The sequence below is a fragment of the Dipodomys spectabilis genome, unplaced genomic scaffold, assembly GCF_019054845.1.
Source record: "Dipodomys spectabilis isolate Male_0828 unplaced genomic scaffold, ASM1905484v1 ptg000052l, whole genome shotgun sequence".
Lineage (NCBI taxonomy): Eukaryota > Metazoa > Chordata > Mammalia > Rodentia > Heteromyidae > Dipodomys > Dipodomys spectabilis.
In genome coordinates, this window is record NW_024870729.1 from 415,877 (window position 1) to 442,792 (window position 26,916).

The 26,916-nt window shown below is 45.9% G+C and overlaps 1 protein-coding gene across 9 annotated transcripts in view; it reads right to left on the reverse strand.

Annotated features, from left to right (window-relative positions):
• Positions 1 to 922: 922 nt before the first annotated feature.
• The window catches only part of Fgfr1 (fibroblast growth factor receptor 1), a 53,754-nt gene continuing 27,760 nt past the window's right edge, over positions 923 to 26,916 (reverse strand). For 2 of the 9 annotated variants that reach the window (XM_042679390.1, XM_042679385.1), the window contains exons 3-18: positions 15,918 to 16,184; positions 14,534 to 14,623; positions 14,110 to 14,282; positions 12,274 to 12,397; positions 10,931 to 11,121; positions 8,901 to 9,045; positions 6,918 to 7,120; positions 6,020 to 6,165; positions 5,679 to 5,800; positions 4,900 to 5,010; positions 4,328 to 4,518; positions 2,978 to 3,100; positions 2,739 to 2,809; positions 2,323 to 2,460; positions 2,051 to 2,156; positions 923 to 1,954 (exon numbers count right to left, since the gene is read on the reverse strand). In XM_042679390.1, the coding sequence (XP_042535324.1) occupies positions 1,778 to 1,954; positions 2,051 to 2,156; positions 2,323 to 2,460; positions 2,739 to 2,809; positions 2,978 to 3,100; positions 4,328 to 4,518; positions 4,900 to 5,010; positions 5,679 to 5,800; positions 6,020 to 6,165; positions 6,918 to 7,120; positions 8,901 to 9,045; positions 10,931 to 11,121; positions 12,274 to 12,397; positions 14,110 to 14,282; positions 14,534 to 14,623; positions 15,918 to 16,184 (2,378 nt within the window). In that variant the 3' untranslated portion in view covers positions 923 to 1,777. The remainder of the gene's footprint in view (positions 1,955 to 2,050; positions 2,157 to 2,322; positions 2,461 to 2,738; positions 2,810 to 2,977; positions 3,101 to 4,327; positions 4,519 to 4,899; positions 5,011 to 5,678; positions 5,801 to 6,019; positions 6,166 to 6,917; positions 7,121 to 8,900; positions 9,046 to 10,930; positions 11,122 to 12,273; positions 12,398 to 14,109; positions 14,283 to 14,533; positions 14,624 to 15,917; positions 16,185 to 26,916) is intronic. The other 7 variants (XM_042679391.1, XM_042679388.1, XM_042679389.1 and 4 more) reach the window with 6 other exon arrangements.

Consider the following 26,916-nt stretch of genomic DNA (forward strand, 5'->3'; position numbering starts at 1 on the left):
TTCATCAAATCATACCTTATTAAAACAAATACATTTGTAGTATATGTCAACAGTTGCATGATTACAGAGAGAAGAGAATTTTACAATGGTAACCAACACTGCAGCTTCCAAAAATTACCCAGCTGAGAAAGGATAAACTTAAAGCAGCAATTTCATTTTCCTTACAGAATGAAAGCATAAGATTCAATATGCTTTTATATTCAGTGGTTGACCCACCCAAAGTAAGCTTTAAGGATAGAGGCTGTTGAACAATGAAGTACCCAAGAGCCAGAATCCACTTGGCCAGGACAAGAACAACCAGCAGGTGGCAGAAGCAAGTTTCAAAGCAGCCTGAACCCAAAAAAAAAAACAACACAAAAAACCGTTCAGACTTTTCTTCCCTTTCCTGAGGCACTGATGGGTGGAGTTTGCACAGGAAGCCAAGATCTGCAACAGACTAACAAATGCAGTCTGGTCACAGGAAGACAGGAAAGACAAACAAGGGACCTGAATGTACACTGCTGTAGTTGACCAGTTTTCCTAACACAAGCACAGGCCAGATCATGCCCATACAAAGGGGGTACTTGCGGACCCTCACTAGATAATCCTTGTTTTTCTCTCGTCAGCTCTATGACTTGGCTATTCCAGGCCCTCCCCCCCACCCCCCACTCTTAGTTTCCTCTGAGGAAACAATTTGTGGTCACAGGCTGCTGTGGCCTTGGCTCTTGGCCCAGCTCCTCTGGGGCTCCTGCCCACAATGCTGATGTCTTCTTTTCCTGCCTTTCCAATGGCATTGGAGAGGTAGGGGGTTTGTACCAAAGGCCTGAAGAAGAGACCACAAGGCAAAGTGGAGAGTATGCAGTGCCTTCTGTGTAGATGGCACATAGCCCCTTGGCATCCCTCCTTTCCGATGGACATCTGCTCCCTTTTCACACAGCCAATATAAAAATGAAGCAGCAGCAATTTTTATTGAGGGACCTAAACTGAAAATAGGTTTAGAACATAATTTAAAAAAATAAAACAGCAAAAGTAGCAAAAAATATATGACCTTTTTAAAAACATTTTCCTTTTTTTTTTTCTTTGTTTTTAATATATAGCAACTGATGCCTCCCTGCTACCAGGAGCATCTTACCCAATGGGTAAATCTCTGGTAATGACCCTTTTAAAAAGACATGTAAATATATACTCAGATTTATACACTTAGTGTTTTTTCATAGCTATGTACAAATCCCCCAGTCCAGGACCACATCACTGCTCCAGTCTTTACCCTTGCCATCCTCTGGTACCAGGCATTTTGGTCAGCAAAGCAAATTAGTACTACAATTAATAAGCCACTGGCACCATCTATCTGGAACAGAGGGTCTTCAACTGAGGCCTGAAGCAGTGACCTCCCTGCTGTTGTAGCCCGAGGACAAGGCACCTGCCACCATAATGCAAGGGGCTGACAACACAAGAACTATCAGGAAGCTCTCACCGCTTGCCTGCTCATTCTACTCCTGGCCAGTCCTCTAGGCAGTGCCAGGTGGCAAGGAAGAGTATTGGTCCAAACTTGGGAGGGAATGAAGTGGCTACCAGCAAGTACCTGCCTCTGTTCTCCTCTCACAAGCAGACTGAGGAAGAGGAGAAAGGGGGAGCTTGGTAGGGGAAGACAGGCCACACAAGAAGGCCTCACACAGGCAGCTGGCTCATGCCAGCAGGAAAAGGGAAGAGGGAAGGCAGTTGAGTTCAGCAGGGAGCTGTGGGTGAGGGACACAGCTGATGATGGAGCTTTGGTAGGGAGTGTCAGAGAGGGTGGTTGTCAGCGTCGTTTGAGTCCACCATTGGCAAGTGGGGTTGGGTGTCGAGGCAGACAGGGCTCCTCAGGCAGTGGCTCATGAGAGAAGACAGAGTCCTCCCCAGAGGAGCAGGTAGAGCTTCGAGTATCAGGAAAACTGGGAGAGTACTGGTCTAGAGGCATGGACAGGTCCAAATACTCCTGAAATAGGAGAGGAGAGAATGATGGGTAGGAGGCAGTATTCAGCTGATGTGTCCTCATGATAATGGTTTAAGGTCTAGTTCAGGGCAGCCCTACCTGGTTGGAAGTCAAGGCCACAATACGGTCCAGGTCTTCCACCAGTTGCTTGAAGGTAGGCCTCTGAGAGGGTACTGCATGCCAGCAGTCCCGCATCATCATGTACCTGTGGTGGGATCATGAGGTCATAGAAGAAGAGCAAAAGCAGACTGATGGGCTGTAGAGCTTGGGGGAGGGTGACAAGGAAGAGCCATGCTTGTAGGCTCATACTCCCTTCCCTCTGCCCAATCTTCCCTCTGCCCATTCTTCCCAAGGGCCTGGCTCAGGCTTACAGCTCGTTGGTGCAGTTACTAGGCTTGTCCATTCGATGACCCTCCTTCAGCAGCTTGAAAAGTTCCTCCACAGGCACACCAGGGTATGGGGAGCCGCCCAGAGTGAAGATTTCCCACAAAAGCACCCCAAAAGACCACCTGTAGGCACAGAGAGCCACTGTAGTCTTTCCAGTGATCCCTTCAGAAGCCCGCATGGCAGATGTCCATCCATCCTGAACCTCTTAGTGGTTCGCCAAATAAGCCTTTAACTCCAAGGGGAGCACAGAGGACAGGACTGAGAAGATGGGCTTCTAATGCTAAAACAGTGGTACTTTCCCTAATTAGGAAGGAGATTCATCAACCCAGAGGGAATGCAGGACTCTTCTGTACTGGATACTCTTAGATGTATTCCTGAAAATTGCTTATTTTAAACTTACACATCACTCTGGTGGGTGTAGATCCGGTCAAACAAGGCCTCAGGTGCCATCCACTTCACAGGCAGCCGGCCCTGGGAGCAGCAGGGAACAGTGAGGATGGGAGATCCAGTGTAGGATGTGGTATGCACATTTTCAGCCCATCTTAACCACCTGCTTCTCCACAACAACCCAGCCAGGCTACAGCACAGCCATCTATATGGGCAAATGCTAGTTGGAACAGTGCTCAGGGAGACACTTACATTAGTTGTCTTTTTATAGTAGTCAATATGGTGAATGTCCCGAGCAAGGCCAAAGTCTGCAATCTTCATCACATTGTCTTCTGTTACCAGCACATTCCTGGCAGCTAGGTCTCTGTGGATGCACTGCAGAGTGTGGGGTGGGAAGCAGGTGAGGAACAACGACCCTGAACCATACCTCACTACCCAGCTATCTGAGTCCTCTCACACCATTCTGCACTCCAGAGCAGACCCCTTTCTCTTTCCTACACCATAGCCTCTGGACATCCTCCCTTCCCCCACCCCACTCCCCTGGGCTAGAATGTTCTTTTCCTCTGTTCCAAACACCTTCAGCTGCAGGCTTCTCCATCACCTTAGCAAACCCTTATTCCAGGCTCCTCCTGGTCCTCCTAAACTCTCAGCGTTTGGATTTTTACACCCTGAAAACCTTCAGACTTCTGCTCAGTTTTATGGGCACATGCTCCAAGCAACCTTCCCAAGCATGGAACATCTGCACCGGGTTTGGGTTACAACAAAGATACCATGTACTAAGCACCCAGAACAGTGCCTAACATATCCTCATAATGACTCTACAACATAAGGACTATTATCAGACTGGGAAGGTGGCTCAGTGGTAGAGCGGCTTGCCTTGCATGCATGAGACTCTAGGTTTGATTCCTCAGCACCACATAAGCAGAAAAAGACAGAAGTGGCACTGTGGTTCAAGTGGTAGAATGCTAATCTTGAGTTGAAGAGCTCAGGGACAGTGCCCAGGCCCAGAGTTCAGGCCCCATGACTGACCAAAAAAGACTATTATCATTTGCATTTGAAGAAATATAAAGCTGAGCATGGTGTCTCACACGTGTGATTTTAGCTACTCAAGAGGATAAGACTAAGGATCATGATTCAAAGCCAGTCTGAGCAAAACATTTAAGAGATCCCATCTCAATGAATAAAAAGCTGGGTGTGGTTGCTTGCACTTGTTATCCTGGTTATGTGAGAAGCATAAATAAATAGTAGGACTGAGATCCAGGCCAGCCTAGGTAAAAAAGAAAGACTCTATCAGAAAAATAATGAAAGCAAAAGGGGCTACAGGCATGGCTCAAGTGGCAGAGCTCCTGCCTGGTAAGTCCAAGTTTCTGAGTTCAAACTCTGGTACTGCCCCCTCCCCCAAAGGAAATATAAGATGTTAAGCAGCTGCCCAAGGCTATGAAAAGTGGTAGAGCACAGACATGAATCTCAGTCTGATCCCAGGGTCATTAGGCCACACTGACTCTCCTGTTTCTTTAGGAGACTAGGGAAGCACCTGGGGTCAGTGTTCGGCTGGAGTACTAGACAGCTCCTCCCACACCACCAAGTGTTCAGGTAGCACACCTTCTTAGAGGCAAGATACTCCATGCCTCGGGCCACTTGATAGGCACAGGATACCAGATCCTTGGAAGAGAGCTGCTCTTCTGGGTTGTGGCTGGGGTTATAGCAGTATTCCAGTCCTGGAGGCCTTCGTGCCTGCAGGTACTCTCGGAGATTGCCCTTGGAGGCATATTCCACAATGACATACAGAGGACCTGGGGAACAAGAATAGAGAAGCCATAAGTCGGGCAGCCAGTCAAAGACACCACACATATATACCGTTTCTAGACCATAGCTTCCCTTTCTTGCCTCCTTTTAAGAAAAGCAAAGATAGTTACTCTGCTTCCTAAAGAGAAAGTCACAGAGATATTTTCCTTCCCACATAGTTCAAAAAGTTCCCAAGTAAAGTTGAAGGTAAGGGCACTAATGTAGACCAAAGTTGCTTATGTTCTCAGATGAACACCACTGAGCTCCAGTCAGACTCTGGAAAATCCCTTCCAATCTCTACCACACTGACTTCTCAATCTCCAAGAGGGGCTGAGAGTCCTTGCCTAAACCTGCCGAGGTCATGGGAGCTAGCTTCGCTCAGCACCTACCATCCTGTGTGCAGGCTCCCAGCAGGTTGATGATATTCTTATGTTTCCCAATCATCTTCATCATCTCCATCTCCGAGATCAGGTCTGACAGGTCCTTCTCTGTTGCATCCGCTTCACACAAACCAGAGAACAGAGTGAGACTTGGAAAGGAGGGAGGAAGAGAAAAAAGGAGGGAAGGGAGGGAAAAGAAAGAGAGAGGAAGAAAGGGAGAACTCAGGGGAGGATGTATGTTCAAGGAATCCCTCTGTTTCTCTCAACGCCACTTCCCATCCAAACTGATCTCCTTTTCCCTCTTAGAGGAGCTACTGCTGAAATATGTGGTAATGAGATATGTGGCCAGGGAGAAAATTCAGCTAGATATGGAATCTCAAAAAGAGTACAAAGGTTAGGCCCAGATGGATGCCAAGGAACAAGGCTAATATTACAGTAATCCTGAAGTCCACTCCTAGGTAACCCCAACAGGTTAGCAGGTATGAGCAAGGTAAGCACCAGAGAAGGTGGTCCATTCACTGAGTGAGGTCCAGAGTTTGGTTAGAAAGTGAAGAGCATGAGGCTGGGACTGTGGCGTAGTGGTACAGTGCTTGCCTAGATGCATGAAGCCCTGGGTTTGATTCCTCAATGCCACATAAATAGAAAAGGCCAGAAGTGTTGCTGTAGCTCAAATGGTAGAGTAGTTTTGAGCAAAAACTCAGGGACAGTGCCCAGGCCCTGACTTCAAGCCCCAAAACCAAAAAAAAATGAGAAGAGCTACAGTTTACAAGGGTAGAAATGTCACTTACACTTTAACATCTTCACAGCTACTTTGGTCACACGGTTGGGCTTGTCCTTGTCTAGCCCAATGGCTTCTGCCAACACCACCTGTCCAAAGCAGCCCTCTCCTAGGGGCTTGCCTAAGACCAATCTTTTGAGGAAAACAGAAAACAGTGAAAACTGGAGCCAGAAAGGTCAATCTTTACAGGACATCTCATCTTCCCTTGCCATGTTTCACCTAACTAAAAGCCAAAAACGACAGGATTATTTCTACAAGCTCCTCATGCACTTTACCTCCTAGATATCTAGGTAAGCACAACTACCACTAGAATAAGTGAGGGTATCATCACAAAGTTAGAGATTACAATACCTGTCTCGGGGTAGCTCCCAACGGGGGTCTTCAGGAAGCTCATATTCAGAGACCCCAGCTAGCATAGGAGTCCCACTAGAGGAGAGACGTGAGGGCCGAACCAAGAGAACCCCAGAGTTCATGGATGCACTGGAGTCAGCCGACACCTATAGGGAAAAGTGGGGTCACCCTTCTAGCAAGAAGACAAAAAGTAGGTGACGGCCGTTCCCCAGCTGGTGTGGTAGGAAAATCACATGAGATGAGAAGACCCAAGTTCTAGGGCTGATAAATTTCCACCATCAACTAGCCTTCTGGGTTTCATTTTACTCACCTTTTAAATGAGCACACCAAATATCTCTCTTCCAACCTGATGTTTTATAACTTGTTATCACAATAACAACTTTCTTGTTAATCCCAGCCTTTGTGAAGACCCTCCCCCAGATTATGAATTCCTAACTTGACACACATTCCAGTGTCAATACAGTGAACTTTCCCTCTTTCACAGCTCAGAACCTTCTGGACATTTCTTTCCTGAGGGAGAGGAAATCTGGGTACTAACTTGGGTCCACATCTCTACCTTGCATCAATGCACCTATAGCTGATCTCAGGGATGGTGCGAGTGTACAGTACCACTGCATATTAGGGCCTTATGGGACTTTTCCCCAATCCCTATCAGGTAAAAGAGTGATGGCCTGGCACCTGGGATGGAGAGAATAAAGATTCATGGGGTAGATTAGCATGGAGCTAACTGTGGAGCACCTAATTTAGGCCATTGTGTCTGGCCTAGAAGCCAGACAGCAATCACCTTAAGTGCTATATTAAGGACAGTGGAGAAGGGAGCATGTGAGAGTACTCTGAAGAGGGCCCTGAAGGCCCAGTGAAAGATGTCAGTGAGCGTGCAAATCCCCCATCTACTTTCTGTTACCTGTCTGCGCAGAGGAATGCTCTTGGCCAGCTTGTGCACGGCCATCTGGCTATGGAAGTCGCTCTTCTTGGTGCCACTCTTCATCTTGTAGATAATGACAGAGCCCACCATGCAGGAGATGAGGAAGGCCCCTGTGCAGTAGATGATGATCTCCAGGTAGAGGGGTGAGGTCATCACGGCTGGTCTCTCTTCCAGGGCTGAGTCAGTGTGAACAGAGTATTAGTAGGCTCCAGAAACCATGTCCATGAGGGGCCCTACTCCATAAAACCTCAATACCAATTTCCCCTCTCCTGGTATATTTAGAGAGGGAAACTCAAACCAGATCCTAGGGAAGGATGAGATTCAGGTATATATCTAATAACCTCTGAGGCTTTCATAAACTGCCTTGAAATTTGGAGAGGATTGAACTGGATGACCTTGCTACACATCCCACACTCATTCTTTCTGGAGTCCCCTGCTCAGCTAGACTGTGAACACAGATCCTTTTTCTGCAGTCTCAATACCATGTGTACATTTATCATATGGGGGCAAGTGTTTCTCAAGTGCTTGCCCCAAGGAGCCAGGAGGATCTCATTTCTATATGTGGTAGCACCTGGCACACAGTGGTACTCACAATGAGGGCAAATGGAGGATGGGAACCAGCCTTTATCCAGACTAAGCATCTATAACATCTCTGTCATGTCAAGCAGGTAAATATTTATACCTAGCCAAACTCGATTTCCAAATGTTTTACTGGATGAAAAAACAGACATTTTGTCATTATTGCTTTTGTAGTCCTTAAGAACTCTACTGGCAAAATCTCTAGGGCTCATCAGGAGACTTAAGGAGAATTGAGGGCATTATTTGATTTTCTTCTTTCAGCTCCTCTTGAGAACTCACACCTACTCCCACAGAAGCTATGCCAGTTATTCCTCCATTTCCTTCAACAGGAGACACATGGCACACAGATTTCATGGACCCTCCATGCCCCACCACTTGGACAGTCCTTGCTTTCCAGTCCTCCCGTTTAAAACACACCAGCCAGCACTGGGCAGGCCACACCCTGGGAGCATTCCCAGAGGGGCTTCAGGCCGGATCCCAGAATGAGCCTGAGGCTTAACAAGAAGACAGCCAATTGTGGTGAGAAGTGTTCTGTTTTTTTTCCTTTCCCAATATTGAGAAAGGCAAGACGGACTCACTGGGAGCACAGACAGAACAGAGACAGGACAATGATAAAAACAGAACGCTTCTTTTCCACCAACAGGGCACAAGACCTTGTTGGGCAGTAGTGAAGAGAAAAGAGGGAGAGGAGAGAAAGAAGCCATGGAACACAGGAGCGCCCAGACCACGGGCAGGACACTCAGAGATGCAGCAACAACCATGCTGGCCCTGCAGTCACCAGCCACCACCCAGCATAGGCTGTAGGCTCCTTTCTTCTTGGCTCAACATACAGACCTTCCTTCTTGGGACAAGAGGAATGGCTGTAGTCAAAGACAAATGGGCTGCAGCTGCTTGAGACAAACGTTGCTCCAAGCAGTCAAGTTCCACTGTAGGTGGGAGGGCAGGCCAGTATGGGTATGTACAAGCAGCAAGCCCATTTGGCCAGGTGCCTTGCTCAGGAAGATGAGGAACATGGCCCCTTCTGAGAAGGTAAGGTAATTCAGACTCTCAGTACCAAGTAGACAAGGAAAGCTGCTGGGCCAGGAAGGAAGGAGCCTACCTTGGAGAAGAGCCCAGGTAAAACCCAGTCCCCATGCATGCATTGCCCTGGCTAAAGGGAAAGATAGATATGAGGTACAGGTAAAAGGTCTCTGTGTTCCTGCAAAACTAGCTGAAAGGCTGAAATCTTCAAAGCGGGAGCAGAAAAGGGCATATGGCAGGCAGGAGCCAGCCCTTCAGCTGCCTCTTCCAGCTCTCTTAAGTCTCCCTGAGCCTTGCAATGCATGCCCTCTGTGCCATGGCAAAGACAGGATGTGGAGAGAGAAGTGCAGTGTATACCTTCCAAAACGGTCAACCATGCAGAGTGATGGGAGAGTCCGATAGAGTTACCCGCCAAGCATGTATACTCCCCCGCGTCCTCAAAGGAGACATTTCGCAAGTGAAGCACCTCCATCTCTTTGTCGGTGGTATTAACTCCGGCAGTCTAAAAGAGACAACGGAAGCAAAATGGACAAGCACAGGACATAAGACCTCCAAGAGACACAGAGAAACGGAGGAAGAGAGGTGAAGGGACACGAAACCAAAGGCAGAAATGCTCCCCAGCGTCTCCTTTGCAACAAGGAACAAACAAAAACCACCAGGCAGCGAAACCTGTTAGAAGAAAAGAGTGAGACCCTGAGGAAGAGCTCCGGCAGACCTGAGACGACGATGGCTGGTTACGACCCTTCACCAGACTCTGGCAGCCACTGGCCCAGCCAAGCATGCGGGCGGTGGGCAGCATGGAGAAATGCAGCCCGACAGGTGGGGGGCTGTTTGGTTTTGGGTAGAGTTAGGGTTCACACAGGAGGGAAGGTGGGGCAGCCTCTCTCCCTCTTTCTCACACACACATACGCACCCTGAGGGTGACAGTTTGCCTGGCCTCTTCTCTTACCATTCAAACCTTCAGCCTGAAGTTGTCACTCCTAACAGAGAAGCCTGGGTTCCACAAGTCCACAAACATGTGCACATGCACTCACATACAGCCAAGGAACACACACAAGGCACGGAGGGAGCCAGTAGACACCAACACAGTACCAAACCAAACCAGCCTCCCAGGCCGGGTATTTTTCCATGGCTCTGGGCACTAGGAACATAGTAGAATGACAGGGAGAGTCGGCGCTGGCTTCCCCACATGCCCCAGTAGTGTGGGACCTAAACCAAGTTCCCATCCATCCATCTCCCCATTACCTTTTGCCACAGGTCTGGTGACAGTGAGCCACGCAGACTGGTTAGCTTCACCAATATAATTGGAAACCTTACACACATACTCCCCGCTCTGGGCCTCTGTCACATTGAACAGGGTCAGCACCTCCGCATCCGAGCTATTAATCCCCGAATGCTGGAACAAACCAACGACACACCAGTCAGTTGGGCAAATACTGAGATATAGCCACATTGTGCTTCCAGGTAACTTTCAGGCAGGCCCAGAAAGCCAAGGCAGGGGAGGCATTTGAGACTTGTATCTTCCCCTTTGAGTAGGACAAAACAAGTTGGCTTTAAAACATTTAAATGGGCTAAGTCTTTTTAATGAAGAAAATTAAAAAGAAGGAAATAAATTACAGCCCCAAAGCAAATGTCCTGTTTGTGCTGAACCCCCCTCTCCCCAGGACTGGGCAGGGACTGTGAATGGATACAGGGGCCCCTTCCCTCCAAGGCAGTTACAGCATCAATGGCAAAAAGAAGGGACTGCCAGTAAATCTTTGGGACAGCCAAGCCAGGGGAGGGGAGGTCTAACTCTGGGATAAGGAGGTCAACCACTTTCCCAGCTTCTGGTTACTTCCTGTTGCAAGATCCACTGGAGACTTAGCCAATTACCTTCCCTGGATTAATGGAGCATTCAGGGACAATGACAGTCTGGGAGTGAGAGGAAAAAGGAAGAAAATGCCATTACTCCTCATACTGCTTAGAATTTATGTGGCATTTGCTTTCCCAACTACTCCAGCAATGCCCTTATCATTCATTCATCCTGTTTGCCAAAGGATCATAATGGGAAGCAAGCAGGCCAAGACTGAGAAATGTCCACTGGAAAGGTTCTCATCTTGAACAATGAATAAGCAGGGGTACAAATGTCTGCCTTGAGTAGCTGATCCAAAAGCCCTAACAGAGACCCTCTCAATGCTCTGTAGAAATCAGCACTAGTGTTGTCCATACTCTAGCCCTCCATTTCCAATCACCACCTAGTTTGTGGTTAAATACCCTACTAGGAGAGAGCATGTGCTAGAAAGTTATGGGCTGAGCCCTAACCCTGGGTACTAAGGGAACTTGAACCACCAGGAGACATTGGTCACCCACCCCAAACACTGGCCCATGAAAACTGGGACCAAATTTACCTTCAAGATCTGGACATAAGGCAAGTTGTCCGGACCAATCTTACTCCCATTCACCTCGATGTGCTTTAGCCACTGGATATGGGGCTGTGGGTCACTGTATACTTTACACATGAACTCCACATTGCTGCCCAGAGCCACTGTCTTGTTGGCAGGCAACCCAGCTTGCAGGATGGGCCGGTGAGGGGACCGCTCTGAGGAAGAAGGGAGAGGACGGGCTCATCAGATCCTGCTGTGGCCTATACCTGGCTAGGATGCTGACAGTGAGCATCATTGATGTTCTCTCTGCTTTGCCAGTGGAAGTGTCCTTCCCAGTACTACTACTGAGCCTCAATCCCTTGATCCTGAGGAATACCTCTTCCAGTTCCCAAGCCATTAAGAACCTCTTCCCCAAGGCAATTTGCTTTTATAAACACAATTTGCTTTTGCCAAACTCCAACCTGCTTTACTTCTCAACTAAAATTAAGTCTCTTAGACTACTGCTGTTCCAAGTTTGGCCCAGGAGTATAGAATCAAGTATTACCTGAGAGCTTGACTAAAGCAGAATCTCAGACCTTACCCCAAGGCGTCCAGGACCACAATCTCCTTCTCAGGTTACATCAAAGCCAAGGCAAGATTATGACCATGAGGTACCATACCTTGTGATCTCAGAAGCATGGATTCAGATCCTCTAGAAAGACCAGGCTGCAGTAACAGCCCTTTCTGGGGTCTTCTGTGATGCCTGGATTCTGGATTCATAGGGTGCTGGACCTCCCTGGGCTTCAGTGTGAGTATGTGTTCTTGTATATGGCTACTGTGATCCTGTCTGCCTATAGGATCCTTTGTTTTTTTGAGGGTGCGTGTGCGTGTGTGTGTGTGTGTTAAAGAGCCTGGGCATGGACTGGGAAGGTGGCTCAGTGAGCCCTGGGTTCGATTCCTCAGCAGCATATACGCAGAAAATGCCAGAAGTGGTGCTGTAGCTTAAGTGGTAGAGTGCTAGCTTTGAGCTGAAGAGCTGAGGGACAGCACCCAAGCCCAGAGTTCAAGCCCCATGACCGGCAAAAAAAAAAAAGAGCCTGGGCTATTGCTAGCATTAAGGAATAATTGCTATTAATAATTACTATTAACACCACTGTACCAACTGCATCTTTTAGGAAAGCCTATCAACTAACTGAATCTTCTGCTTCACAGTGATATAAAATTTGAAACATATTCCTATTTGACATTCTTTATGTTATTGATAAGAAAAGTGAGGCTCAAAAGGGGAGGGACAATGTCAGATGCTATCCTGACTTTATTATACTCTGACTATTTTCACCTATCCCACTGATTCTTCTAAGATCCTCTTGCATCTTTGGCCTTCTTACCTACAACATCCAGCTGGTATGTGTGGTTTATACTGCCATACTCATTCTCCACGATGCAGGTATAGTTGCCCTTATCAGATGGCACCACTGAGTCCATTATGATGCTCCAGGTGGCATAACGGACCTGTGGGAATACATGTCAGTAGGCACCATTGAGGGTCTAAGGAGGAGACTGAAGGAAGCTTGGGGGTCTGTGGCATGATTCCTGTAAATCAGAGGCAGTAGCAGATGGCCTTGTGCTTTAGTATGGGCAAGCTCAAGGCATAGGGGTCCCTACTCCGGCTCATTTATACTTAAAAAAGAATACACTCTGCTAACTGGCCAGCCATGATCTAGACAAATGTACATTCTACAAACTCTCCCAAACTCACAAGGAACTTTCTATCTCTGTGCTTGTGACTGGAATGGTTTACTAGCTCTGACAGCCTTGGACACCTTTCAAACCCTGACCCCTCCTCTCCAGCTGAATCTCTGGTCAGATTTCTTCTCACCCTTCCCTCTGCACCTCCACTAACCCATCGATCACTGTCCTCTCATTTGACTGGCAATCTTTATGGACAGGAATGTCATCCCATCCTGTCTGAACAACAGGAACTTGCAGAAAGCTTTTCCCCTGTTTATTCCTGAGCTCTCTTGTTTTTCTCACACAAGAATAATCATAAAAGAGAAGCTAGGTGAGCCAAGATATAAACAGTTCTAAGAGGATGACCAAACTCGAAGATCAAGATGTTCTTCCTATGAATTATCAACAAAGGAAGTAACAGACAATTTAAAAAAAAAAAGGAAAGAAAAGATTCTTAACACATGAAAACTCTAACATTAATCAACAAAATAAAATACAAGAGAACAATGAAACACTTTGATCACTAAATTTGTTGGCAAAGGTCTAGGGAACTTGTCATTCTCATATTCTGGGAAAGTGATTGATTTCCCCTTTTAAGACAGTAATTGGGAGCTTTGGACATAGCTCAGTGACAGTGATACGAACAATGCTCTGGGTTCAATCCCTAGCCCCAGAAAGAAAAATAACAGAAAAAGAAAACAAACTGGAAAGTGAGAGCAAAGGGAAGAGAGGAAGCAGAGGTAAAAGGAGGAAGGAAAACAGGAAAGGAAAGGGAAGAAAGGGAGCATGGAGCAAAGGAGAAAGGAATTGGGTAATATGTAGAACCTAACATGCTTATACTCTTTGGCCTGATTAACTCATTTCCACAAATCTGTCCTAAGAAAGCACATTTTAAAATGCTGATTAAGACATTTGCTGCAATATTATGTAATTCGTAAAATACTAGAAAACACCTAATAATGCAGAATAGTTCATTAAATTATGGGATTTAAAAAAAAATAATGGAATCAGGCAGCCATGAAACTAATTTTCAGTCATGCTTGACATAACAAAGACTAATATTAGCATGCTAACAGATAACAAGGTCAAGAAGTTATATATACAATATGATTAACTGTAAAAACCATACATAGAAAAAAGATGGAAACACATTACCATTACAGTTAGAAAACATTTAAAATAAGGGACTTGGGAACATAGCTCAATGTATGTGTTTATTAGCATGCACAAGGTCCAGGATTCAATGCCCAGCACCCTCCTGGCAAAAAAAAAAAACAAAAAAAAAACAAAAAAAAAACAAAAAAAAAACCCAAACCCACAATTAAAGGAGTAAGGATTTTTAATCTCAATCTCTTCCTCTTTTTGGTGGTATTGGAGTTTGAACTCAGGGCTTTGTGCTTTGTAGGCAGGTGCTCTACCACTTGAGAAATACCTCTATTTATAGCTTTTACACATACATTTACACACAAACACATGTTTACACACAGATGTACCTTGTAGCCTCCAATCCTGTGGTCAGGTTTGAATTCTTTGCCATTCTTCAGCCAACGCAGTGTAGGGTTTGGTGTCCCACTGGAAGGGCATTTGAACTTCACTGTCTTGGCAGCTGGCACTGCATGCAATTTCTTTTCCATCTTTTCTGGGGATGTCCAATATGGAGCTACGGCTGTCCATGGAAAGCCAAGAGAGGTAAAATGGGGTAGAGAAACAGTCAAGTTTATGAGCAAGGGTCAGGTAGAATCTGTTGGTGCCTGCCCACCTGCTCCATGCCTGTGACCAATGCCTAGCACTTTTTAGGACAGTCAGAGGGACATCTATACTGTTCTGCTTCCTTCCTCCCCCTTCAGCCAGGCCTCCTCCCTCTTAGACCCAAAACTCCAGGCCCCAAAGGCAGTAAGATAGGAAACTGTGTCTCACGCATACGGTTTGGTTTGGTGTTATCTGTCTCTTTCTCCTCAGAGGAGGAGTCATCATCGTCATCATCATCCTCCGAGGAGGGGAGGGCATCTGTAGGAAGAAGAGGGCACTGAGCTTCCTGGAAACACCTACACATTCCAATGCATCAGAGATGAACACAGACACCCTTATCCATAAGGACTCACAGCCCCACTTTTCCCTTAGTGACACTCTTCCTGTGGGACAGAAACAGAGCTGCATATTCCAGTGTCCATTCTCTTTTTCCACAACCTGGGGCACTGCCAACTTTTCCCAGAAGCCTTTGCACTGGATAGCTCCAGTAGGGCCCATCGTTTCTCTTAAGTTTATGAACCCCAAAGCTCCCTCTCAGCTCACAGTACCACCTGAGTGGCCCGGGTCTTAGGATAGCAGCCAGGGAACTTGTATACTCTTAATTTGGACACCAACCACAAGAAAACCCAGGATAGTCTATAGTCACTCTGGCTAGAAGCTATTTTCAAAGCCTGTAATAGATATCTTCTTTGCATGAATCTGCCAAGTCTTGGGAATTGCCCTTCTTAACCAGAGCACATGGGGAGCCCAAAGCTGCTAATGTTGTTTCCCAACAGTGTGTATTCTGCATAAGAATGAGCTCCATACAGTGGTCAGCAATAAGGTACACACCAGAACTTTTCCCTATCATTCCAGGCATCGTGGGGATCAATGAATGGAGAAGGCAATCCTTCCATCAGGGCTGGTTCTAAGGATGCCTAGAAGGAGGTCCTAAGTCCACATCTTGGGTACACAAAAGGTATGATAAAGATTTCAGTTCTACTTCCTTGAATGCTAGTTTTGTGGGATGGAGTCACATTCAGAAAGAGGCATATTCACAAAGTCACAGAGCTCCAGGATGGTTTGGCTGCCCTCAAACAGCTTTGGGAGCCAGCCATCAGATGTTTCAACCCAGCCTGTGGGATGGCAATATGCACCTCGGTCCTTCCCCATCACAGGGTAGACCTCACCACGTGCTCTGGTGTTTTAATCACTAAATGGAGTACCAAATTCAATGGCAAGGACATGACAGGATGAACACTAGCATCCACACTCAGCATCCACAGATCTGGGTGGGGAAATCATAAGGTCTTAACCACACCAAGGGTATCAGCAATTACCTCTGAGGTATTACTCTGAAGTTCCAGATTTCTAATCTGGGGCCCATCCTACTTAGTCACTCCTGGGAGCTAAGCCACGCAGCGGGCAGGGAGCAGTGTTAGTGGCCAGCAGTGTCTGAAGCAGAGTAGGGGCAGATCAATGGAAGGGAAGGAGGTTCACTTCCCCAAGGCTAGCACAGAGAGGCAGAGGAGCGAATCCAAAGGGATAGGGAAGAGAAGGTGTTGCTACCAACCTGAGACATTGACGGAGAAGTAGGTGGTGTCACTGCCAGAGGGGCTGCTGGTCACACAAGCGTAGAGGCCGGAGTCAGCGGGCACAGAATCCCGCACCTCCACCTCCTCCCCTGTGATGCGAGTACGGTTGCTCTCCACCAGCTGCACCCCATCCCGCAGCCAGTTGATGCTCTGCACATCGTCCCGCAGCCGACAGCGAAGCTGCAGCAGGTCACCGGGGTGGACCAGGAGGGACTCCACTTCCTCAGGGGCTCCCCAAGGCTGAGCTGAAGCCAGCCATGGGGGCCAGGAAGAGAGCAAAGGGGGGAGAGGAGGAGGAGAGAGACAAAGGGAGTTACGCTAGCCACTGCAAGCTGTACATCCCACGCCTCACTACCTTGAGGCTGTGGAACTAGGAGGTAGAATATAGGGCAGTCGGAAACAGCTGGCTATGTGGGACCCCCCACCCCCCAATCCCTTCTCCACCCCACTTCCTCCAAAAGTCAAAGGAAGAAAGAGGCAAAGTTAGGAAGCAGCTGCAGTAGCATTAAGCAGATCACATTTCATTTCCCTCCATCCCAGTGGGAAAGTTGACCCTTTCCAGGACTTCTTTGTGTCCAGAGCCTCCCTCCCACCACATGCTGCTTAGTTCTTTGCCTGAACAGCCACTTTCCAGAGAAACACCCCATTCCTTTTGGCTGGGCTAGCCCTAGCTCTTTTCCCTTGTGAACAAACTCCACCCCTTACAAACCCAGCAGTCCCCTCCCAAATTGAGAGCAGGCACTTTTGGTCGTATGGAGGCAAGCTGGGGGCTCAGCTCTGGGTTGTTCACATGACTCAGCAAGCCAGATGCACATGTGAGAGGGACAGCCTAAGGAGAGGTCAGCTCAGGGGAGCCTCCAGCGAACAGGTGTCAGCCCAGAGGATTTGGAACCCACGCCTGTGTTAGGAATGGACGCCTGCAGCTGCCACAACACCACTTGCTTTGGCAGCAAAAACTGCTGTACACAAAGCCCCTTTCTGCTGGGCTTACAGTCTCCCTCCTCCCCCTCCCCCAACATGCTATCACCCTGGCCCAACTTCTCTATCTTGGGCAAAAAAACAAACAAACAGCAAAAACCCTGGTCCTGCCAGGGTGTCTGGAGCTTCTGCAAGTACCTGTCCCTCTCCTGGGCTGGCTTTTACATGCTAGCAACAAGGCCCATGATCCCAACACATCCTAGTGCCAACAGTAATGGTAGAACATCCCATCACAAGCAGGAAGTAAATGTTTCTATTTCCTTTCAGAATGTTTAAACGCATCTCTTCTTTCGCCAAAAGAACATCCTGGTTACCTCTCATACCTGCCATCTTACTTAGGTCTCTACTGACTTAGAGAGGCCCACAAGTTCATCATTGGAGGCTCAAGTGCAATCTGTCATGGGTCTTGCTCTCAAAGTATGTACTCTTCCCACACACCCCTGTTCTAACTCAAAGCTGTCCCATGTCCCTCAGGGCACCCAGCCCTTTGCTAGTCAGATATTCTGAGAAGCTACTTCTCACTCCTTTGTTTGGGTTAGACAGTGGGATGTGCCATATCTAACTCTAGCACCTGGAGAGCTGCTTTCAATAAATAGTTGCTAAATAAATGACAAAGGCAGAGTCTCCTTGTCTTCCTATCTTAATTTCCTTTCTCATCTCTCAACTTTTTTTCAAATCCACAGACTTACTCTGTCATTCAGCTTTGTCCCTATCCCCCACCTGTCAACTCTTTCTGAAGAATTCAACAAGTTTCTGCTAGGAACCTTACAAATGAAAACTGGGAGCTTGAAGTCATGGTTCTCTCAGAAGGTTGAGACAGCCTAGATGTTCTAAGGACAGCCTGGTTGTTGTCTAGATCCCCAGCATGGAGACTCTGACTTACCAAAACAAAACAAAAAACCCAGTCAGTTTCTAGTGGTCCATACTCATGATCCCAGTTGCAGAGGCATAGGTAGGAAAGGATTACGGCCTAAAGCTAAGGCAAAAATGTAAACCCCAATCTGAAAAATAATAGAAGACTAGAGACACAGGTCCAGCAATTGAGGGCTTTCCTAGTAAGCTTGAGGCCTCAGTTCAAATCCCAGTAAGAGAGAGAAACAGACATAAACAGACTGTCTACTTTTACATTTGGAAGGCACCAGCAACTGCAAGTGGCTTTTCTCCAAGGGGCCTCACATCCTGGCCTCTTCAGGGCCATCAGAAGTAGGTGCTGTTTTAAAATGGTTTCAAATTGTTAGGCCATCACACATTTTTTTGTTGTTGTTGCATCATTTTTTTGGCTTTGTTTTAATTTTATTGTCTAAGTGATGTACAGAGGGGTTATGGTTACATACAACACATTTGTTTTTCTGAGTCCAGTCAAATGGAATGCCACAAAGGTGAACTGAACACACAGTTGATTAAAAATAAGCCTCTGTGGGCCTTTAGGAAAGTCATTCTTTCCATTTTTAATAGTTTGTGGTTTTGCCAAATGAGGGCAGAAAAAAAAGCAGTTTGGACTTGACCGTTCAGGAAAACAGAAGACACTCCTATTGATCAAGTCTCATTTCCCTCAAGTGACCTCACTGATTAAATATTTTGCAGCTCGTGACCTACAACAGCCATCAGTCAAGAATGAACTAAATTCTTAGACTCTAACATCACATGGCCAATTTCCACAGGTTCTGGAGATGAACACGGGGCATTTGCATCTAAGAGAAAGGAGCCCAAAAATCTGGCCTAGCTGAAACCTACTCCAGGAGATTCTTGTTTGGATTCATAACTTCCAGCCAATCTCAAGAATGTGCAAAGAAAACTCTTCTACATGATCTATAAAAAGCCTCACAAATCAGCTCTCTTTTCTCCTGATGCAATCACTGTGATCTTGATGCTCTTCCAAATGTATCTCTAGATTGCCTCATCTTCTCCCTGTCCAGGTATCATCTTAGGATAACCTTGTCCTACATGGCCTCTCTGTGTGGTAAGAGCCTGGACTCACTCTGAATCTCCTTGCCCCTGGTGTGTGCTGAGGTATTATTCTCCTGATCAAGCTCCTATACTATGTAAAGGGCAATACCTACAATTCTACTTAGCCTTTAAGGAACCTGGCAATATATTCCTTCCTATCTGCCATTAAATACTTCTGATCTGGCTGTTCTCTGCCCTAACTGAATGAATCTTCCCTTACACAACAAATCTGACTTCTACTGACAATTGTCAGCACCAATCCCGTACCCTCCTGCCCCAGACTACTCAAAAGTCTACCACTGAAACATTCAGGCAGGCTTCAGTTTACCCTAGTTTACCCATTCTAGTTTTCTGTACAACAGTTACTGTTTGAACCATATTCCTATTCAATTACCATACCATATTGCTGGGGGGGAGGTTGAATTTTTAAAAAAATTTATTGTCAAGGTGATGTACAGAGAGGGGTTACCCTTATATAACTAAGGTAGTGATTACATTTCTTATCTAACTTGTTATCCCTTCCCTCATTTTTCTCTCTTTTCCCCCCTACCCCCGCAAGTTGTACAGATCATTTCCAACGTATTGCCTTGTGAGTATTGCTGTTGCATAGGCTCCCCTTTTGTCCTTTGTCTCACCATTTTGTTGTTCCCCTTCCCTTCGCTAGTTCAGGAAATGTATACATAATACCCAGGGTACCAAAATCAAATACATACCATATTGGGTTTAAGAATTCAAAATATACAATTAAATTCTTGTACTGTTTGTCCCTTGGTATATGTGAGGACTGGTTCTAGTACCTTCCTACTTCAACATCCACCAATGCCCAAATCTCTTATATGGAAGAGTGGGGGCTGAACTCTGAGTCTGGATGCTGTTCCTCAGCTCTTCAGCTCAAGCGCCCTACCACTTGAGCCACAGAGCCACTTCCAGCTTTTTTCTGCTTATGTGGTACAGAGGAATTGGACCCAGGGCCTCAAGCATTCAAGGCAAGTCCTCTACTAATAAGCCAACTTCCCAGCCCATATTATAGCATTGTTTTTACATAGGTACCCTCCTGTATATGCTTCAAGTCATCTCTAGATTATTGATTACCTATAAACATAATGCAATGTAAATGCTATGTAAATAGTTGTTATACTATAATGTCTAGGAATAATGATCAAAAAAAGTGTACACATACTCAGTACAGACATACTTTTCCCATCTATCGTTGATTGAGTCTGCAAATAAAGAACCTACAGATGTAGAGAGCTAGCTACACATTCTGCTGTAAAAGCAACACAATTTTACAACGTTTTTTTCTACTACTAAAAGAAACAGAAGTCATGTCCCCAACCAGAAACTGATTGGCTTCCTATATTTATAGATTTGCCAATTCCATATATTTGCTTTCAATGGAATACTATAGAATTATGTATCATCTTTTGTGACTGGATTTTTTCACTTTGTGTCATGTGGCCAAGTTTCTTCCATGTTGCAATGTGTCTCAGTACTCCATTCCTATTAATGGCCCAGTACTATTCCATTGTGTAAATGTACCACATTCCAGTTACAGTTAATGGATATTTGGGAGTATTACTTGTGTATGTGTGTGTGTGTGTGTGTGTGTGTGTGTGTGTGTGTGTGACAGAGAGAAAGAGAGAGAGAGAGACAGACAGACAGACAGACAGAGAGACAGAGAGAGAACGCATGTGCATCTGTGATGGGGTTTGAACTCAGGCCCGGGTGCTGTTCCTGAGTTTTGATGCACATGGTTAGCACTCTACTACTTCGAGCCATAGCTCTACTTCTGATTTTCTGGGGGTTAACTGGATATAAGAGTCTCACTGACTTTCCTGCCTAGTCTGGCTTTGAATCATGAAACTCAGATCAGAGCCTCCCGATTCATAGGATTACAGGTGTGAACCACCAGTACCTGACCTGAGTCTGAATGTTACTACTTCCTCTTCCTCTCCCTCCTCCTCCTCCTCTTCTTCTTCTTCTTCTTTTTTTTTTTTTTGGGGGGGAGGGGGGTCTGGTCATGGGGCCTGAACTCTGGGCCTGGACGCTGTCCCTCAGCTCTTCAGCTCAAGGCTAGCGCTCTATCACTTGAGCCACAGCGCCACTTCCGGCTTTTTTCTTTTTGCTTATGTGGTGCTGAGGAATCGAACCCAGGGCCTCATGCATGCAAGGCAAGCGCTCTACCATGAGCCACCTTCCCAGCCCCTTCTTCTTCTTTTTTTATGTTGGTCATGGGGTTTGAACTCTGAACCACCATCCTCAGATCTCAACCTCCTGAGTAAGCTAGGACTACAGGCCTGAGCCACCGACGCTGAGTGTTTCTCCTTAACTGTTGAAAATATTCATGTCTTATCTTAAGCAGCAACCCAGAAAGGAACTGCTTACTACAATTTTCTCATGGCACCTAACAATGGCAGAAACATAAAAAAAAAATTCTCAAGAGATTTTGGGGTGAATTTAACATTTAGTAAAAGCTAATTTTCAGAGCCACCAAAAGTCAGCTTAGGGCTTAGGAATATTAGTGGCTTTTTTCCTTGCCCTGGGGTATATGTCAGGTTCTCCATTTACAAAGCAGAGATAATACCACATTTTTTTTTTAAAGATATGATAGAATTGGCAGATAACTTGCTCGCTTACTGGACTTTGCCATCTGCATCACTGCCCTAATCCCGATCCTGTCCTATGTGATGTGGCTTGCTAGAGGATGCCATTTCTAAACAGAAGCCCATGCCTGTGAAGACTCCAGTCCCCAATCTCTTCACGTTTTTCCAGAGCCTGACATATATGTCCTTTTTGGAGAAGAGGCAACTTTTCATCCTTCTCCAGCTCCTCTAAGCTGGCTTTTCTCAGTCAAGACTAATGAGCTCAGGTTATATATGTTGTAGGTGTCAGGCAGAGATGAGCTAGCTGATGCTTTTTTTATTGAGCTAGTCATGAAAGATGAAGAAAGGAAAACCATTTTTATTGCCTGGCCATTTGAAATCAATATTTTAACACTTGCAGAATCTGCCTGGTAGGAATCAGGCACAGTGAGCACTATCTATCTATCTATCTATCTAATACAGATGCTAAAGGAAAGTGGGAAATCAATTTTATGGCAAGCCCTTGTTTTATGCACTTTGTTTCCTGAAAGATAAGGTGGGGAATGAAGACTAGAAGCCATGTGGTATCTGGAGTCCATGGTGACCTAGCCTAACTGTAAATAAAATATGATGTTCACAACTTTTTGCAGGCTTAAAAAAGCATTGTGGGAAAATGGTGTATGGTGCTTCAATGTCAACCGAAGTCATCATCACCAAGAATGAAAAAGTCAGAGACAGGATGTAATCTTTAGAGGACTCAGACTTCTAACCTTACTTCCAAAGCCTCAACTTTCAAAAAATAGGCCAACAACTGGGTGTGGTAATGTTTGTAATCTCAGTACTCAGGAGATAAGAGACAAGAGACTTACAAGTTTGAGACCAGCCTAAACATGGGCAAATCTTGTCACAAAATAACAAAAAACAAAAATAAGAGAGTGAAAGAGGCAGAGGAGGGGGAAAGAGACAAAGAGAAAGAGGGAAAGAGGAAGCAGAAAAAGCAGCATCAGCAAACAAAAAACAAGGTTCTTGGCTCAGCTGTTAAATCTAAAATTGAGGAGATTGCTAGTCCTGAGACACATTGCAGGGTTGTGGAAAGGTCTCACACATTGATTCCTTTTCTCCAGGGGAAGTCAGAAACAGAAAGAGACCAACACTTTAAGTAATCCTTAAGCAAGCAGCTAGAAAAGACAAGTATGTGCACACACATGCATGCTTACATGTACACACGTGTGAAGGATTTTCAGTGGTGCTTAAAATCAAGAACATGATTATTCTTAATGAAAATGTGTTGTATGAGTCCCTTTCTCTCCCTATTTGCCTCCCAAATACTGTTACCATATAACTCCCAATAAGCCAATAAGATAGCATTTTGCTTATGTCAGAACAGGTCAACAGGTAGTCTTTTGTCCTGGGGACTTCAGATCAGATCAGATCTAAGCTCTTGATTCTAAAACTTGGGGTTTCTGCCAGCCATGGATACTGTATAGGTGAGGGGATGGACAGAGCCTGTTATCCTTTCAGTTCCTGAAAACACAGATGACAGAGAGCTCTCTCTTCAGGACAGCTCTCATTGTCTATCTGTGAGCCCTGGTCACTGTGCAAAGAGAATTGGGCTAAATAAAAATATCAAAGATGTGCTGTGGCCTACCTATCTAGGGTGACAAGATGTACACAACACCTTGGAATATATGAAGCACTTCCTACTGCAACATGAGACAACCAGAAAATAAAAGAGCTAAACAAAGGCAGCTGGACAGAGGCTTTTGGCTTATAAGACTAGAGCCTAAGTGAATAGCCTTTACAACAGGTTCATGGTAGAAAAAAATTTTAAAAACAAAGTAAAACATATAACTTCAACATGTAAGATAGCAATGAGAACAAAATCACTAAGTTTCCAGGAATACATCTCTCTGCAGAGACTATCAATGCACAGTAGCGCAAGCAATGCAAATATACAACTAAAAATGTACTTTGCAATACCTCTCACCAGTTATGGTCCCCTAATAACCAATTTGTCCTGGAGGTTTTCCATTTCCAAACCCCCAACTTAACTTCAGTGAAGAGTAAGGACTTATTTGCAAAGCTCTTGCCATTTGCCACATGCCATCCTGTACATTATCTAGTGATTCCTAAATAACTGTGCAAACAGGAATATCAATACTGGCCAATATTCATAGCATATGGAAATGTCCCATACACAGATCCAAGCCTTTTCCAGACCATTTCATTTCACCCTCACAGAAGCCCTATGAGGCCCATTCTATTCTCTATCATACATAGATATGAGCCTACCATCCCCCAAGCATAGTTCTCAACATGGGTTAACTCATCGAACTCCAGCCTTTGTTCAGAGAGGAGAAACTAAGGCACAGAGTCAGGATGTGTTCAAGACAGCCTACTTAGGCAGTAAATGGCAGGGCTGGGATCAGACCTGCCCAGATGGCATGGTTCTCCAGGATCCACGGGGCCAGCTCTATCTTTGAAAGGCAGCCCACACCTTCGGTGTATTTTTATAGTTCTTGACTTCCAAAGAGGTGAGCTTAGTGATCTTTGATCTTGTCTAATGGCACCCATATCTCCTGCCATCTCCCATGGGATTTTGGTTCATCCTCCCTTGTTCCCATCCTTCTTTCAACCCTACGGCTCATATCATAGTCATATGATCACTAACTTATAGCTGGCAGGTGAGGAAACGGGCAGAGGGTACACTGTCATGTGGCAGACCTGCCCTATTTTGGCAATGCTTATTCATGATCATGTTACTCGTGTTTTGTTCCAGGAAAAGCATGAGCAAATGGAGCTTTGAGAGTTCAGTAAGTCACAAAATAAGGATCAGCTTAGAATTAAGATGTAGGATCTATTGGGCCCCTTCATGTTCTTCTCATGTCCAAGGCTGTCCAGCAAGTACTACTATAGCACTTGAGACACTGAGAGGCACAGCCCTCTCTCCTGAATTCCCTGGGTGTCATGTGTCACCTAAACTCCTCAACCTAGATTACAGATTACAGCTGATGACCTTTGATGGCCTTCACTGTGAAGATTAAGAGCATTAGGCAAGGGGGCTGGTCCACCCTCCCTTTGGAACGGTTCTCAAGATCACATGTCCTCAGAGGTCCCAGCTTTAGACTGTCAGCTTCCATTCCCAAATTCATGGGCTTTTTATTTTGCTTTTGTCCATACAAAAAGACTTTGCTTCTAACTTCCCTTTCTCCTTCATCTCCAGTTATCTTCACTAGTTCTCCAGACCTTCCTTCTCTTAAACTTGAAAATGCTCATGCTTCAGTTTGCACTTGATGACATTACCTGGCCATTCATCCATATGTGTATCTTCATTCAGGTCAGGAATGGTCAAAACAATCTCAGCACCAAAGGGCTTGAATCACCCACCCACCCTCCACATAGACAAAATACAGACCTCAATCCTTAGCATGATGTCTCTGAGTAGCTCGCAATCTCTGTCATCCCTGTTAAATCCTCTTGATTTGAGAGTTCTAGGTTAAGAAAATTAGAGGAGAAAGGCCATCATCCTCTTGAGTAATGTGAAAGAAACTGGTGGTCTAGGAATGTTTACAGATTGGGCACAAGTTCCCCAGAGATAAATGAGAGGGCAATTGTAGGTGGGGGAGGAACTCAGGGTGGCTTTGAAAGCAACTTAAAAGCAATGCACAGCAGGGTTGGAGGGCCTCTGCAAAGGGTTTTACTATTACTACTACTACTACTACTACTACTACTACTACTACTACTACATTATTCTGGCTCTGAAATGGAATTGAAAAGTAAAGTCTGGCAAGACCAAGCCAGAATGGTGAATCTCACAGAAATCCTGGGTTAACACCTATCATTCTACAATGTTGGGGAGCCCTAAGATAGGTAGTCCTTCAAGTCTCCAAAACACAGGGAAGCTGCAGAAAAGAGAAAAGCACAGGTATGTGTCAGGGTAGACAGGAGCACCAATCAATTAACAGGGTCTCTCTAATCATTCGGGCACTCCAGTACCTTAACCCACTCAGGGGTTTGGTTAGAGCAGCTTTTTTTCCCCTTAAATCAAGGGAAAGGAGCAAGAAGGAACATTTTGCATGCAAATGGACCACTGCCAGAAGAGCCCATTAAAATGTAAAAACTCCACATTCACCCTGACAAAACGGTGCAAACTGCTGTGTTTGCCAGAGGGGCAGCAATAAAGCTCACCACAAAGGGGCTGGGGAACAATGGCAGGCTGAAAGGCCTCAGTCAGCAGGTCCCCTCACGCGTTGCCATGGGGACCCCACCAGGGCTTACTAAAGGTATTTCCTGAGGAGAAAGGCAGCACACACATGCCCAGGCAGCAGGGCTAATCCTGACAGGAAGCCATCGCCATTCAGCAGCCCAGGGGCTTGGGGCTGGAGTTTTGTTTTGTTTTTATTAAAAAAAGATTTCGTTCTTTTGTGTGTCTCACCTCGTCACTGTAATTTAGTACAGAGCTGCCTTTGCTGGCCAAAGCCTCAGCTCTTGAGCCCGCCTCACGACCCCCCAAAATCAGCTCCCTAGGAACTGGGCAGAAGGAAGTTTGCAGAACCCCACTTGGCTTGCAGCCCCAGGCCAAAAGAGAATTTTCTCTCAATCTTAGGCAGAGAGAGTCAGGTTAGGGTAAGGGGTAATGTACTCTGCATCAGAACTGAGTTTGGAACTAAAACTTCTGTGCCTGGGTCATCTGATGACTCCTTTGGATGTGCATTTTTCACCATAGAGATTTGGTCACCTCCTCCAATTGGCAATAGCATCCCTTACCTCCCATTGTGAAGAGAGCACTCCCGGCCCAAAGAAGGGGTGTAATTAAGTGATTAACAAAGGAATGCACTCAAGAGTTGTCTTAAGAAAAATCTCCCCATCTTTAGTTCTCAGCAGAAGTTCTGGCCCCAATTGTTTTTACTGATAATGCCACCAACTAAGCTATAAAGTACAGAATTTTTTCTCTATTCCCAAACTGATTCCCAATCTGCTTTGCTTTTCTTCCTCCAATCTCATGACCAGAAAGAACTTGAGAAGGAAGGTAAGGACAGTTACGGGGAAGGACAGCATCCCCACCAACCAGCTTGTCACCATTTCTCATTTGGCACCAGAAGAATCTGGCCCTGGCAAACTCAGGGAAGGAAGCCAACAACACAGCTGGTGGTGGAGACACAAACGCCTGTGTGTGACAACTGTACGCTAGGACACAGTTTAGGGTAAATTAACATTTCCTGAGGAACCAGCCATCCCCAAAGGAGACTGGAAGATGAAGGGTCCAGCTCCTTCACTGTGATTTGAATCTAGGTCTATATTTGCAAAGCTCGCTCTCCTGTCTTTTTTTTTTTATCATGGGCCTGAACTCTGGGCCTGGGCGCTGTCCCTCAGCTCTTCAGCTCAAGGCTAGTGCTCTATCACTTGAGCCACAGCACCACTTCTGGCTTTTTTCCCCCACTTATGTGGTGCCGAGGAATTGAACCCAGGG